Source organism: Leucoraja erinacea, unplaced genomic scaffold (genome assembly GCF_028641065.1).
Source record: "Leucoraja erinacea ecotype New England unplaced genomic scaffold, Leri_hhj_1 Leri_359S, whole genome shotgun sequence".
NCBI classification, from domain to species: domain Eukaryota; kingdom Metazoa; phylum Chordata; class Chondrichthyes; order Rajiformes; family Rajidae; genus Leucoraja; species Leucoraja erinaceus.
The window spans coordinates 115,252-131,844 of record NW_026576260.1 but is presented as its reverse complement, the minus strand read 5'-3'; the positions used below and the strand labels follow the sequence as shown (position 1 = coordinate 131,844).

At 43.1% G+C, this 16,593-nt stretch overlaps 1 protein-coding gene across 1 annotated transcript; it reads right to left on the bottom strand.

The window, feature by feature from the left end:
* Positions 1-217: 217 nt before the first annotated feature.
* Positions 218-14,775, bottom strand: LOC129693590 (neuroblast differentiation-associated protein AHNAK-like). The gene is given in 16 exon segments (XM_055630385.1): positions 218-675; positions 718-956; positions 959-1,000; positions 1,003-1,212; positions 1,215-1,314; positions 1,316-1,443; positions 1,446-2,119; positions 2,122-2,378; positions 2,380-3,212; positions 3,295-4,395; positions 4,397-4,471; positions 4,473-4,676; positions 4,709-8,311; positions 9,757-9,947; positions 11,834-11,987; positions 14,644-14,775. Coding segments are annotated over 15 exon segments (8,268 nt in total). The 5' UTR covers positions 14,644-14,775; the 3' UTR covers position 218.
* Positions 14,776-16,593: the final 1,818 nt, after the last annotated feature.

Genomic DNA, 16,593 nt, shown 5'->3' with positions numbered 1-16,593 from the left:
AAACTCCCACATCTGGACCTCCCTTTTGAACCACCCATGTGGAATTTGGGCAATTTAAACTTTGGCAAGTTGAACTTTCCACCATCTCCTTCAACATCAACTTGTGGCATATCCACATCCACATCAACCTTAGGTCCTTTGAATTCACCCTCCACCTTTCCAGAAGGCATGTCAACATCATAGTCTCTCTTTTAGATTTGGACCTTTGAAAATTCAAATCAAGGTCTGGTGCATGAAACTTGGGCAAATGGATGGAAGGCATTGACATCTTTGAATCCACTTCCTTTTACATCTGTTGTCTCAATATCAACTTTGGGACCTTTAATGTCGACATTCGGACCCTTAATGTCACCTTCCAGGTTAACATCAGGAATACCAACATCTCCTTCCACTTTTGGACCTTTGGCGCCCAGATTGAAATCAGGCATTCCTATTTTGGGTGCTGAGAGATTGAATTTTGGCATGTGGAATTTAGATCCCTTGCCTTTACTGCCACCCTCAATGTCTAGATCTACATCAGGCATTTCAACACCTCCTTGTATCTTAGGTCCTGATAGTTTAATGTCAGCCTCAGGAATATTTGCATCAATATCCATATCTGGGCCCTCCACTTTAGACCCACCCATTCTGAATTTGGGCATTTTAAATTTTGGCATGCTGAACCTCCCCCGCCTCCTTCCACATCACCCCCTGGGCACATCCATGTTCAACATCAACCTTAGGTCCTTTGATCTCTCCCTCGAACTTTCCAGAGAGGCATTTTCAACATCATAGTCACCTTTTACTTTTGGACTTTTGAAATTCAAATCAATATCTGGTGCATGAAACTTAGGCATGTGGATGGATGGCATTGAAAACTTGCCCTTGCTTCCATTTACATCTGGTGTCTCAATATCAACTCTGGGGCCTTTAATGTCGACATTCGGACCCTTAATGTCACCTTCCAGGTTAACATTCAGGAATACCCAACATCTCCTTCCACTTTTGGAGCCTTTGACGCCCCAGATTGAAATCAGGCATTCCTATTTTGGGTGCTGAGAGATTGAATTTTGGCATGTGGAATTTAGATCCCTTGATTTTACCAGCTCCCTCAACATCTACTACTACATCAGGCATTTCGACATCGCCTTCCAGCTTGGGTCCAGATAGTTTAATGTCACCACTAGGAATATTTGCATCAATGTCCATATCTGGGGCCCTCCACTTAGACCCCACCCATTCGGAATCATTTTGGGCATTTTAAATTTTGGCATGCTGAATCCTCCACCCGCTCCTTCCACATCAACCCCTGGCACATCCACATCAACCTTGGGGTCCTTTGATCTTGCCTTCCACCTTTCCAGATGGCAAATCCACGTCATAATTTCCTCCCATTTTTGGACCTCTGAGGTCCACATCAGGCATTCGTAGCTTGGGTGCTGAGACATCGAAATCCTGGCATTTTGGAATGATGGTCCTTTGAATTTCCCTGCACCCTCAACATCTACATCTACATCTGGCATTTTAACACCTCCTTCGATCTTAGGTCCAGATAGTTTAACATCGGCCTCAGGAAGATTCATGTCAACTCCCACATCTGGACCTCCTTTTGAACCACCCATGTGGAATTTGGGCAATTTAAACTTTGGCAAGTTGAACTTTCCACCATCTCCTTCAACATCAACTTGTGGCACATCCACATCCACATCAACCTTAGGTCCTTTGAATTCACCCTCCACCTTTCCAGAAGGCATGTCAACATCATAGTCTCCTTTTAGATTTGGACCTTTGAAATTCAAATCAAGGTCTGGTGCATGAAACTTGGGCAAATGGATGGAAGGCATTGACATCTTGAATCCACTTCCTTTTACATCTGGTGTCTCAATATCAACTTTGGGGCTTTTATGTCGACATTCGGACCCCTTAATGTCACCTTCCAGGTTAACATCAGGAATACCAACATCTCCTTCCACTTTTGGACCTTTGGCGCCCAGATTGAAATCAGGCATTCCTATTTTGGGTGCTGAGAGATTGAATTTTGGCATGTGGAATTTAGATCCCTTGCCTTTACTGCCACCCTCAATGTCTAGATCTACATCAGGCATTTCAACACCTCCTTGTATCTTAGGTCCTGATAGTTTACGTCAGCCTCAGGAATATTTGCATCAATATCCATATCTGGGCCCTCCACTTTAGGACCCACCCATTCTGAATTTGGGCATTTTAAAATTTTGGCATGCTGAATCCTCCCCGCCTCCTTCCACATCACCCCCCCTGGCACATCCATGTCAACATCAACCTTAGGTGCTTTGATCTCTCCCTCGAACTTTCCAGAAGGCATTTCAACATCATAGTCACCTTTTACTTTTGGACTTTTGAAATTCAAATCAATATCTGGGTGCATGAAACTTAGGCATATGGATGGATGGCATTGAAAACTTGCCCTTGCTTCCATTTACATCTGGTGTCTCAATATCAACTCTGGAGGCTTTAATGTCGACATTCGGACCCTTAATGTCACCTTCCAGGTTAACATCAGGAATACCAACATCTCCTTCCACGTTTGGACCTTTGACGCCCAGATTGAAATCAGGCATTCCTATTTTGGGTGCTGAGAGATTGAATTTTGGCATGTGGAATTTAGATCCCTTGATTTTACCAGCTCCCTCAACATCTACATCTACATCAGGCATTTCGACATCGCCTTCCAGCTTGGGTCCAGATAGTTTAATGTCACCACTAGGAATATTTGCATCAATGTCCATATCTGGGCCCTCCACTTTAGACCCACCCATTCGGAATTTGGGCATTTTAAATTTTGGCATGCTGAATCCTCCACCGCCTCCTTCCACATCAACCCCTGGCACATCCACATCAACCTTGGGTCCTTTGATCTTGCCTTCCATCTTTCCAGATGGCAAATCCACGTCATAATTTCCTCCCATTTTTGGACCTCTGAGGTCCACATCAGGCATTCGTATCTTGGGTGCTGAGACATCGAATCCTGGCGTTTTGAATGTTGGGCCTTTGAATTTCCCTGCACCCTCAACATCTACATTTACATCTGGCATTTTAACACCTCCTTCTATCTTAGGTCCAGATAGTTTAACATCGGCCTCAGGAAGATTCATGTCAACTCCCACGTCTGGACCTCCTTTTGAACCACCCATGTGGAATTTGGGCAATTTAAACTTTGGCAAGCTGAACTTTCCACCATCTCCTTCACACATCAACTTGTGGCACATCCACATCAACATCAACCTTAGGTCCTTTGATCTCTCCCTCGAACGTTTTCCAGAAGGCATGTCAACATCAATAGTCTCCTTTTAGTTTTGGACTTTTGAAATTCAAATCAATATCTGGTGCATGAAACTTAGGCATGTGAATGGATGGCATTGAAATCTTGCCCCTGCTTCCATTTACATCTGGTGTCTCAATATCAACTCTGGGGCCTTTTATGTCAATATTCGGACCCTTAATGTCACCTTCCAGGTTAACATCAGGAATACCAACATCTCCTTCCACTTTTGGACCTTTGGCGCCCAGATTGAAATCAGGCATTCCTATTTTGGGTGCTGAGACATTGAATTTTGGCATGTGGAATTTAGATCCCTTGATTTTACCAGCTCCCTCAACATCTACATCTACATCAGGCATTTCGACATCGCCTTCCAGCTTGGGTCCAGATAGTTTAATGTCACCACTAGGAATATTTGCATCAATGTCCATATCTGGGCCCTCCACTTTAGACCCACCCATTCGGAATTTGGGCAATTTAAATTTTGGCATACTGAATCCTCCACCGCCTCCTTCCACATCAACTCGTGGCACATCCACATCAACATCGGGACCGTTGATCTTACCCACCACCTTTCCAGCCGGCAAATCCACGTCATATTTTCCTCCCATTTTTGGACCTCTGAGGTCCACATCAGGCATTCGTATCTTGGGTGCTGAGACATCGAATCCTGGCGTTTTGAATGATGGGCCCTTGAATTTCCCTGCACCCTCAACATCTACATCGGGCATTTTAACACCTCCTTCTATCTTAGGTCCAGATAGTTTAACATCGGCCTCAGGAAGATTCATATTAACTCCCACATCTGGACCTCCTTTTGAACCACCCATGTGGAATTTGGGCAATTTAAACTTTGGCAAGCTGAACTTTCCACCATCTCCTTCAACATCAACTTGTGGCACATCCACGTCCACATCAACCTTAGGTCCTTTGCATTCACCCTCCACCTTTCCAGCAGGCATTTCAACAACATACTCGCCTTCTAGCTTTGTACCTTTGAAATTCAAATCAAGGTCTGGTGCCTGAAACTTAGGCATGTGGATGGAAGGCATTGACATCTTGAATCCACTTCCTTTTACATCTGGTGTCTCAATATCAACTCTGGGGCCTTTAATGTCAAACACTTGGACCCTTAATGTCACCTTCCAGGTTAACATCAGGAATACCAACATCACCCTCCAGTTTTGGACCTTTGCGCGCCCAGATTGAAATCAGGCATTCCTATTTTGGGTGCTGAGAGATTGAATTTTGGCATATGGATTTTAGGTCCCTTAATTTTACTGCCACCCTCAATGTCTAGATCTACATCAGGCATTTCAACACCTCCTTGTATCTTAGGTCCTGATAGTTTAATATCAGCCTCAGGAATATTTGCATCAATGTCCACATCTGGAAACTTCTACTTTAGATCCACCCATGTGGAATTTAGGCTTTTTTAAATTTTGGCAAGCTGAACTTTCCACCGACTCCTTCAACATCACCCCCTGGCACATCCATGTCAACGTCAACCTTAGGTGCTTTGATCTCTCCCTCGAACTTTCCAGAAGGCATTTCAACATCATAGTCACCTTTTACTTTTGGACTTTTGAAATTCAAATCAATATCTGGTGCATGAAACTTAGGCATATGGATGGATGGCATTGAAAACTTGCCCTTGCTTCCATTTACATCTGGTGTCTCAATATCAACCCTGGGGCCTTTAATGTCGACATTCGGACCCTTAATGTCACCTTCCAGGTTAACATCAGGAATACCAACATCTCCTTCCACTTTTGGACCTTTGGCGCCCAGATTGAAATCAGGCATTCCTATTTTGGGTGCTGAGAGATTGAATTTTGGCATGTGGAATTTAGATCCCTTGATTTTACCAGCTCCCTCAACATCTACATCTACATCAGGCATTTCGACATCGCCTTCCAGCTTGGGTCCAGATAGTTTAATGTCACCACTAGGAATATTTGCATCAATGTCCATATCTGGGCCCTCCACTTTAGACCCACCCATTCTGAATTTGGGCAATTTAAATTTTGGCACGCTGAATCCTCCACCGCCTCCTTCCACATCACCCCCTGGCACATCCACATCAACCTTGGGTCCTTTGATCTTGCCCTCCACCTTTCCAGACGGCAAATCCACGTCATAATTTCCTCTCATTTTTGGACCTCTGAGGTCCACATCAGGCATTCGTATCTTGGGTGCTGAGACATCGAATCCTGGGGTTTTGAATGTTGGGCCTTTGAATTTCCCTGCCCCCTCAACATCTACATCTACATCGGGCATTTTAACATCTCCTTCTATCTTAGGTCCAGATAGTTTAACATCGGCCTCAGGAAGATTCATGTCAACTCCCACATCTGGACCTCCTTTTGAACCACCCATGTGGAATTTGGGCAATTTAAACTTTGGCAAGCTGAAGTTTCCACCATCTCCTTCAACATCAACTTGTGGCATATCCACATCAACATCAACCTTAGGTCCTTTGATCTCTCCCTCGAACTTTCCAGAAGGCATGTCAACACCATAGTCTCCTTTCAGTTTTGAACCTTTGGAATTCAAGTTAATGTCTGGTGCCTCTATCTTGGGCAAATGCATCGATGGCAGTGAAAACTTAACTCCTCTTCCCTTTAAGTCAGGTGTCTCGATATTAACGTTGGGACCTTTAATATCGAGATTTGGGCCCTTGATATCACGTTTTAATTTGACATCGGGGACTTCGATTTGGCCTATTTTTGTTCCTTTGAGGTCCAGATTAACATCAGGCATTCCTATCGTGGGTGCTGACAGATTGAATCCTGGCATGCTGAATTTAGGGTCTGTGATTTTAACAGCTCCCTCAACGTCTACATCTACATCAGGCATTTCAACATCTCTTTCTAGCTTGGGTCCAGATAGTTTAATGTCGCCACTTGGAATATCCACATCAAAGTCCAAATCTGAACATTCCACTTTAGACCCACTCATTTGGAATTTGGGCAATTTAAATTTTGGCACGCGCATGTTTCCACTGACACCTCCAACATCACCGCTTGGCACATCCATGTCAACATGAACCTTAGGTGCTTTGATCCCTCCCTCCACCTTTCCAGAAGCCAAGTCCCCTTTCAATGTTGAGCCCTTTATTTTACCAGTTCCCTCAACATCTACATCTGGTATTTTAACATCCCCTCCTAGCTTTGATCCAGAGAGTTTAACATCAGCGCCACGAATGTTCCCACCCATGTGGACAACTGGAACTTCCACTTTGGACCCATCCATGTGGAATTTGGGCAGTTTATGTTTTGGCAGGCCAAACTTTGTACCTCCTGCTCCTGATACGCCCACATCAAGATCTACCTGAGGTCCTTTGAGCTCTTTCTCCACCTTTCCCGAAGGTACACCAATACCATGATCCCCTTCCAGTTTTGGGCCTCTGAAATTCAAATCAATTTCAGGAGCCTGAACCTTGGGCAAGTTCATATGTGGCATTGAAAACTGGGCTCCACTTCCTTTTATATCAGTTTCCTCAATTTGAACTTTGGGGCCTTTAAAATCTACTTTTGGGCCCTTAATGTCACCTTTCAGATTTACATCAGGAACGGCAATATCTCCTTCCACTTTTGGACCTTTAAAGTCCAGATTATAATCGGCCATTCCTGTTTTAGGTGCTAAGACATTGAATCCTGGCATACCAAATTTTGCTCCCGATATTTTACCGGTTCCCTCAATATTCACATTTGGCATTTGAGCTTCTCCTTTCAACGAGGGTCCTGAAAGGTTAACATCTACCTCGGGAGGATTGGCATCAATGTTCACATCTTGACCTTCCAGCTTCAACCCACTAGTTTGGAATTTGTGTGTTTTGAATCTTGGCAAATTGAACATTGCACTGCGCCCTTCAATCTCAGCCTCTGGCATATCCACATCCACCTTAGGACCTTTGATCCTCACCTCTGTATTTGCAGAAGGCATTTGAATGCAATGTTCTCCTTTCACCTTTGGGCCCTTGAGATTCAAATCTGGAGCCTGTTGCTTGGCAAAATGTGTAGATGGCGCTTCAAACTTGAGGCCACTTTGTTTCATTGCAGTTGTCTCAACTTTGGTGCCTTTAATATTCACATTTGGAACTTTAATGTCACGCTCAAAAGTGATCTTTGGGGCGTCAAGTTCTTCTGTCACTTTTGTTTGTTCGATTTCCAGATCTGGATAAGAGATATGATATTTTGATTCTGAAACATTGACTCCTGAAATCTTATATTGTGGTTTTCTGATTTTACCAGAAGCCAGATCTGTATCATGCATTTCAACATTACCTTTGATCTTGGTTCCAGTTGCTTTAATATCGCCTTCTGGGAATTTGCTTTCAATGTGCATTTCAGAAATAGTACATGCTGGCATCTTGATTGAATGCGTGCTGATTTTTCCATCTGAATCTTCAGTATGAACATTTTGTTTCATTATTGTTGTATCAATGGCAGCCACTTGCATACCTGTTGTAACGTTTGGGTCTGAAAAGCCAATACTCGTCTTTGGGAGACTGACATCAACATTTGGTGCAGACCTACCCATGTCTGTGTTTGCAAATTTGACATCAAGGTTGGATGTTTGCACTGTTCCACCTGCCAAGTTGATCTGCGGCATGTGGAAAGTAGTTTGGCCATGTTCTGTATCAGGTCCAGTCACCTCTACAACTTTTGTTTTTACAATGTGCATGGTGTGTGTTGTCCGTTGACCATCTCCCATTTGAAATTTTAAACCTTCCGCGCCCGCGAGATTAACATCCATATCCATCTCTGATGATTCCAGCCTTGGTCCTGATCCTTCAATACTGACTTGCTCATGCCGTGGGACTTTTATTTTAAATTCTGGACTGTGGATGTCTACATCTGTCATAGCTGTGGGATTAGTCACATGAACTGTGCGTGTAATGACCTTTCTGGTGATACGTACACTGGAAGATATGTCATCTTGATCTGGTGCCTCTATACCATCTTCTGACTTCAGACGAGGCTTGATTTTCTTTCTGAAAATCCTCTGATAGTCTTCATCATCTCCACTCTAGAGGAAATAAAAAATCTGTATCATACCCAGCTCTGTGTCTTTGAATAATTAACAAAATCCCTGCAGGCCAGAAAAGTCCTCCATTCAGCCTGCGCTGAGCAAGCCTATTTCACACAGTATGATTGTAAGAAATGAAATTCAGGATGCTGATGTTTTTTTAAGGATAGGACCAAGTTGAATTATCATCTTTGGTAAACAGTCTAGATTCACTCTCTCCAACATCCTGTGTTTGGTGCCCAATTTCAACTGAATCTTCCCCATCTCCCATTCTAAAGGAGCCTTCCATGCTTTGGAGAAGAACCTTTGGGAAAGTGTCTCACACAAACTCTTCTTTAGCACCCCGTTTCTTGCTACCTCTCTGCGCATGTTAAAATATTGAACGACACCAATATTCAGCCTCTTGCCCAGAGTGGGAGAATCGAAAGCCAGAGGGTATGCGTTTAAGGTGAAGTTCGTGGGAATATTTAGGATGATTTTAGCTGTTTAATGCACTTTCTGTTCCATCTATTATTTTTCTCACAGCTTTTCTTCCCTTCTCCTTTTGAGGAGTGGCTGCATTATCTTGGTGATCATCTGTTATCTGACACAAGGGACCAATTAATCATGTCTGTCAGCTAAGCGGACTACTCCGAGCTTGGCTGTACGGAATGTGTATGTTCTCCCTCATGACCTGCGTGGGTTTTCTCTGGGAGCTCTGGTTTGCTCCCCTACTCCAGAGACATACAGGTATGTAGGCCAATTGGCTTGGTATCATTGAAAACTGTCCCTAGGATAATGTTAGTGTGCGGTAATCGCTGGTTGGCGCTGACACAGTGGGCCGAACGGCCTGTTTCCCGCTGTGTCTCTAAACTAAACTAAATTCTAGGACAATGCTGTAAATACCTAGCAGATTAGTCAACATTTGGGAAGAGAGACTAAGTAGCATTTTAGGTCAATCATTCTCCAAAAATGCTGCCTAACCTGATAAGTGGTTACATTTGCAGTTTTTGCTATCCAAGTGTGGATGCCATCGTAGCCAAGCCCAATCAAGTTGACATGCAACGTTGCGCATTTCACATAGCAATATGAACAGTGGCCATTTTTGCCTTCTGCAATGCAAACTGCTGAGGTTTGGGAATATTTCAGATTCATTGTACTTTGAAGCATTTCTGCAACAGGAAGTTAGCATCAGCCAGTAATATAGAAACATAGAAAATAGGTGCAGGCCCTTCGAGCCAGCACCGCCATTCATTGTGATCATGGCTGATCGTCCCCTATCAATAACCCGTGCCTGCCTTCTCCCCATATCCCTTGACTCCACTAGCCCCTAGAGCTCTATCTCACTCTCTCTTAAATCCACTCCACTGCCCTCTGTGGCAGGGAATTCCACAAATTCACAATAGCAAACCATAAAGCAAAAGTTGCCATTTACATGATTTTACTTAATCCTGCACAACACATACCAATACAGCTTCTGGACTCGTGGCCCCAAATCGATCCGGGTCCCAGGAGTAATTTCCCCCGGGAGAAAGCCTTTCTCCTTTCCGATGTAACTTCAGTCCCACTGTGTGTCGATCCACTGTCTGCAGAATTTTCTGTGCTTCATCATACCCCATTTCATCAAAGTAAATAGTTGCACTTACGATTTGGTCACCTAGGCGTAGGGGAGCAAGAAATTATATTTTATATACTTATACTTATCAAGTGAAATTTAAGAGCTATAAGATTCTAAAGTATACGTTACAGAACTAAAGGCCAATGATTGGTAATTTGACAGTGCAATGGGAGCCAAAGTGTATGGATGATGGACAGGAAAGATCTCTACTTGTAAAGATATGCAAGGGCATCAAACTATTCACAATAAACAACTTAGATGATGACATAGATACAAATCCACATTTTAAAGGCAGGAATATTGCAACCTGTACAGATGGAAGTGTTAAATTAGAAAAAGAGATTTAAGAAAAGGAGCAAAGAGCTTAATAGAATGCAGATTTTTATATAGGTTTGGATACCTGGAGTACTAAACACACTATCTAGTCGTGTTTAAGAAGGAACTGCAGATGCTGGAAAATCGAAGGTACACAAAAATGCTGTTGAAACTCAGCGGGTGCAGCAGCATCTATGGAGCGAAGGAAATAGGCAACGTTTCGGCCCGAAACGTTGCCTATTTCCTTCGCTCTGTAGATGCTGCTGCACCCGCTGAGTTTCTCCAGCATTTTTGTGTACACTATCTAGTAATCTCTGGGGATGGCACCTCAAAATTACCTTGAGGTGATTTAAAAAAAAATGAAATGTGGAAGCCGATTGCTAGGTAATATATTGTGTATATGACCAAGGATGAATTTTTAATACAGTAAAGAAAATTAGGCTTGTAAATGAAGGTGCCGCAATGTGTTTATTGTCCTTTGTTTGTGAGCATAGCTTATTGTTAACTAATTATTACAAATAATATGAAGACCAATGTACAAAGCATAGTGATATCTATGAGCCAGATCTTATGCCTGACTAACATATTTCATAATTTCTTAAAACATTAGGTCAACTTTGTTTGTTCTCATATTACATGAACTTATTGTTTAATAGAATCTCCAGATTGATAAGAGGCAATGATGCTGGATTAAAATAATGCACTATGTGTAGTGGCCATTTGGCCTGTTTTGCATGTCATTGAGGATGGCATGTGCCTTTAAATATTAGACTGCCCGTTATATTGTGGGTGGGATTTATGACGTGTTTGGAGCTTAGATGCTTGCGCAGAAGTTTAGTTTTTAGATTAGTTTGGAGAGCCGATGGGGAAGGTTAATCCTTCTACCATTTGAGATCATGCGGGCCATGCAGGGTCGATGTGAGATCATGCGGATCTTGCCAGTGTCACGGAGACACAAGGAGTTTTCTAATGTCTAAAGTAATAAGCTGTGGAGTTCGAAGAAGATTGTATCAACGAGTTGGAAGAAATTTGGATGTATCTTGTTTAAGAAGGAACTGCAGATGCTTGAAAATTGAAGGTACACAAAAATGCTGGAGAAACTCAGCTGGTGCAGCAGCGAAGGAAATAGGCAACGTTTCGGGCCGAAACCCTTCTTCAGACTGATAGATGCTGCTGCACCCGCTGAGTTTCTCCAACATTTTTGTGTACTTTGGATGTATCTTACTGTTTTCTATCAACAATAAAGCATTTATTAATCAAAAGACTGTGTTTTTAAGCCATATCTGAGAAGAAGCTCTGAAGGTCTCTGTGAGTGAGCTTGCATGCGTTTAGAAGACCATTCTCATCCAAATAGCGGCTAGGGTGCTAATTAACCTGAAAGATATGAAAATCTGCTGCTACACTATGTAAAATGAAATGATAGTTCTGTTCTTATAAACCAATCATCACCGATTTGCAGTCATCATAACTACTGAGAAAAAGAGTCAAGATTGCAGAGCTTTGAGATGCAAGGGGAAATAGGTGACCTGAAGCAAATTAGCCGAAGGCTAATCATTTGCACGTACAGCAAGTAATTAGGAAAACTAGCAGTTGAGGAGCGGAAACCATACCTTCTTTCATTACTCCACTCTTTCCTACTGGGGAGTTTTCAACCACGTCCTTGATGAAGATGCCATCATCACTGCCACTTATAGTAAACCCATGTGCAGCAGCCCCCGCCCAGCTAGGGAGCAACACATCAAGGTCATCCTCTTTCTTGGCCATCTACAGAAACAAGAGGGTACAAAGTAATAGTCAAATACTTATTCACTGTGCAGAGATTTATTGTTTGGCACTAGATCTGTACAAGAGGACTGCTGGTTAGTATTGCCCTTGTTACATGGTTTACTACATGAAGGACATTATTGCCATAGAGGGAGCGCAGAGACGGTTCACCAGACTGATTCCTGGGATGTCAGGACTGTCTTATTAAGAAAGACTGGATAGACTTGGTTTATACTCTCTAGAATTTAGGAGATTGAGAGGGGATCTTATAGAAACTTACAAAATTCTTAAGGGGTTGGACAGGCTAGATGCAGGAAGATTGTTCCCGATGTTAGGGAAGTCCAGGACGAGGGGTCACAGCTTAAGGATAAGGGGGAAATCCTTTAAAACCGAGATGAGAAGAACTTTTTTCACACAGAGAGTGGTGAATCTCTGGAACTCTCTGCCACAGAGGGTAGTTGAGGCCAGTTCATTGGCTATATTTAAGAGGGAGTTAGATGTGGCCCTTGTGGCTAAGGGGATCAGGGGGGTATGGAGAGAAGGCAGGTACGGGATACTGAGTTGGATGATCAGCCATGATCATATTGAATGGCGGTGCAGGCTCGAAGGGCCGAATGGCCTATTCCTGCACCTAATTTCTATGTTTACTGTTCCAACAAAGAAAAGTAGCAAGTGATACATTTTGATTGGAAAAATGAGAAGGAAGACAAGTTAAACCATACACTTCTAAAGAAAGCACAAGACCAAAAAGACCTGGGATTGTGTACGTAATAGTTGCCAGAGCGTTTAATGAAGTATATAGAGGATCTCAGATTTATAAACAGAAGCACTGAGAGATAGTTAAACAATAATTAAACTTCAGCTTAATGTCTGGCCAAGGAATTCCAGCGGTGTACCAGCTGAGCACTGTAACAGGGAGCCAATGATCACTGGCTCACTTGATGTACATTTTCTAATTATCATGATCATATTGTATGGTGGTGCTGGCTCGAAAAACATCTATTTTCCATGTAAAAATTGTGTCACCTGAAATCTGTTCTCAGCGCAGGGTCAGTATACCTATTAACGATGTACCTGATTGAACCTCTGCAGTGACAGAAGGACAAGTGTCGTGGTGGAAGAAAAGCAATATGGATTCTGAAGTTCGGTGGAGGAGAGGAGCCTCAAATGTTGGGTAAGGTGTAAGAGTGTACTATCTGTTCTTGGGGCCCTGTTGTTTTTCATTTGTCATCTTATCAAGGTGTACAAAATCATGAGAGGAATAGATCGGGTAAATGCACAGTCTCTTGCCCAGAGTAGAGGAATCAAGAACTAGTTAAAAGTGAGATAAAACTAGTTAAAAAAGATTTAATAGGAACCCAAGGGGTAACTTATTTTACATAAAGGGTGGTGGGTGTATGAAACGAGCTGCCGGAGGAGATAGTTGAAGCAGGTACTATCGCAACATTTAGACAGGTACATGGATAGGACAGGTTTAGAGGGATATGGGTCAAATGAGGGCAGGTGGGACTAGTGTGGATGGGACATGTTGATTGGTGTAGCAAGTTGAGTCAGAGGGCGTGTTTCCACACTGTACGACTCTATCTGCCCATTCAGGTTTCTTCTTGATCTGGCTAGGCTGGATGGAATAGTTTTGGAATGGAGTCAGCAAGATTAGTACATGGATGTTTGGGCCATAAATGGAGTTGATGGTGCTGTAAATCCTGCACACATGGTTATGATGATGTTGCTGGTCCTCCTGCACTCCTGCAACACATCTCCTGTTACTTTAGATTATGGGCGTTCTGTTGGATATTGGCCTTCAGATATCTCTACAACTGTTGCGTTTCAGGTGTGACATGGTAGAATGTTTGGACTGCAGTAATATAAAATCATGAGGGGAATAGATTGGGTAGATGCATAGAGTCTCTTGCCCAGAATAGGCGAATCGAGGACCAGAGGACAAAGGTTTAAGGTGAAGGGGAAAAGATTTAATAGGAATCTGAGGGGTAACGTTTTCACACAAAGCACGGTGGGTGTATGGAACGAGCTGCCAGAGGAGGTAGTTGAGGCTGGGACTATCCCAATGTTTTAGAAACAGTTAGACAGGTACATGGATACGATGGGTTTGGAGGGATGTGGGGCAAACGTCGGGAGGTGGGACTAGTGTAACTGGGACATGTTGGGCCAGTATGAGCTAGTTGGGCGGATGGGCCTGTTTCCACGCTGTACTCTATGTTTGGATCTTCTGGTCATACTCAACAAATGCACCTGGTATTTCCCAGTAGAGAACTCAAGAGTCTCTTTGGGGATGTTATATATGGGGGACCTCAGGGCAGTCGGATGGTGTTGGCATTCTGATGCTCCATTTGGTTGGAAGCTATCGGATTGACTTTGAGAAACTATCTGACATAAGTTTCCTTTGGAGGATCCTTGAGCAGATTAATAATCCTTTATAATTAATCTCCTATATTAATGAAAGCTTTTTTCCTTGCTTTGTAAGATTTTGTGTTACAACTTATAAAGCACGTACGTAGCATGTAATGATGTTACTTTTGTTAAGTTGTCTAAAGCTATGCATCACATATCGAAATGACATATACAACTATTTTAAACAAATTCATCTCAACATTACTACATCTATGAGGTCAAAAGCAGACATGCTGAAAGGACATACGTTTGTGCAATTTCTTTGTCTCTTTAAACAGGAAACAAAATCGCTGCCACTTCTTTGGCTGGTAATGGGTCTTTCACTTCACGTGCTTGCTTCAGGCTCACGGCACTGGAAGAGAAGGAACAGGAGTCAAACTCAAAGTTCAAAATCTGGGATGTTTATTCCATCGTATCCATGTTGGTGCAATAGAACAGGAAAAAAATACCAGAACACATCGGGACTGTCTTATCAACCCAACTTTTTCAGGGAAGGAAACCTGCCATCAATGCCTCTGTCCCACTTAGGAAACCTGAACGGAAACCTCTGGAGACTTTGCACCCCACGCAAGGTTTCCGTGCGGTTCCCGGAGGTTCCCAGAGGTTTTTGTCAGTCTCCCTACCTGCTCCCACTCCCTACAACCTCCGGCAACCATCTGCAACCTCGGGAAACCGCACGGAAACCTTGCGTGGGGTGCAAAGAGTTTTCCTAAGTGGGACGGGGCATAACTTGGCCTGACGTACACATGTATCAGTCTCATTTTCATGGTGCTTTTTGTGGTGGCCCACTTGTTAGGAAACACTATCAATCATTTGTAGACTATAAATTGTGTATCGAATTCTCTGCTGGAGTAGAAACAATGCCCCACACCACCCCACTTCACCTTTTTGATTTTGAATCAAATGAGCCAAGAATTCAGGGAAAATCCCAATATTACATAATCAAGGACGAGTCGCACACACTGCCCACTCCCTCTTCTCCCCTCTCCCATCAGGCAAAAGGTAGAGAAGTGTGAAAATGTACACCTCCAGATTTATGGGGTTTCTTCTCAGCTGTTATCAGGCAACTGAATCATCCCACCACAATCAGAGAGCAATTCTGAACTATCTACCTATCTGGTGGCCCTCGAATCATCCTTGATTGGACTTTGCTGGCTTTACTACACGTTATTCCCTTATCATCCCTTATCGACACACTGTAAATGGATCGATTGTAATCATGTATTGTCTTTCTGCTGGCCGGATAGCATGCAACAAAAGCTTTTCACTGTACCTTGGTACACGTGACAATAAACTGAGCTGATTCATAGAATTCAGTGCTTAGGCTCTCATTAGTCTAGGGAAGGTCGAATAATGATCTGAACAATATTTTTACAGAGCCGTAGAGAGATGCAATTTGGAAACTGGCCTTTTGGCCAACTGAATCCTTACCGACCATCAAACACCACTTTTCATACACTAATCGAACCATAACCCAGTTCTGGCCTCCCTCCATTGGCTCCCGTTGCATTTTCGAGTTCATTTTAAGATACTGTTATTTGTTTTTAAATCTCTGAATGGGCTCGCCCCGCCTTACCTCTCTGAGCTGCTCCACCCATACACTCCTGCCCGGTCCCTCAGGTCAGCTGGTCAGCTGCTCCTGGAGGTACCGAGGTCTAGTCGGAGGCTCAGAGGGGATAGAGCCTTCTCTGTTGCTGCTCCGGCACTCTGGAACACCCTGCCGTTGCACATCAGACAGGCCCCCTCACTGTCCATCTTCAAATCCAGTGTTAAAACACATTTGTACTCCCTGGCTTTTGACCATGCCTGAGACTTTGCTTCTGTTTTTGGTGTTTTTGATGTTTCTTTATTTTACATGTCTTTTCCTACTATTTCTTTTGATTGTTATTTTTGGTGTGTATTAACTTTTTTTGTCAATGATTAGTGATGTACAGCACTTTGTTGCAACTATGTTTGTTTTTAAAGTGCTCTATAAATAAAATTATTATTATTATTATTCTACCAATATTCCCATCATTTCACAGCCTCCAACATTCTACCACTCACCTACGCACCATTTCCAAATAACCTGCCAATCCATACATTTTAGGATATGGGCGGAAGCCAGAGCTAACCCATGTGATGAAGGGGACACAACGTCATTGATCAGGCTTGAAAGCACCATTGGTAGCTGGAACCGTGAGGCAAGATCTACTAA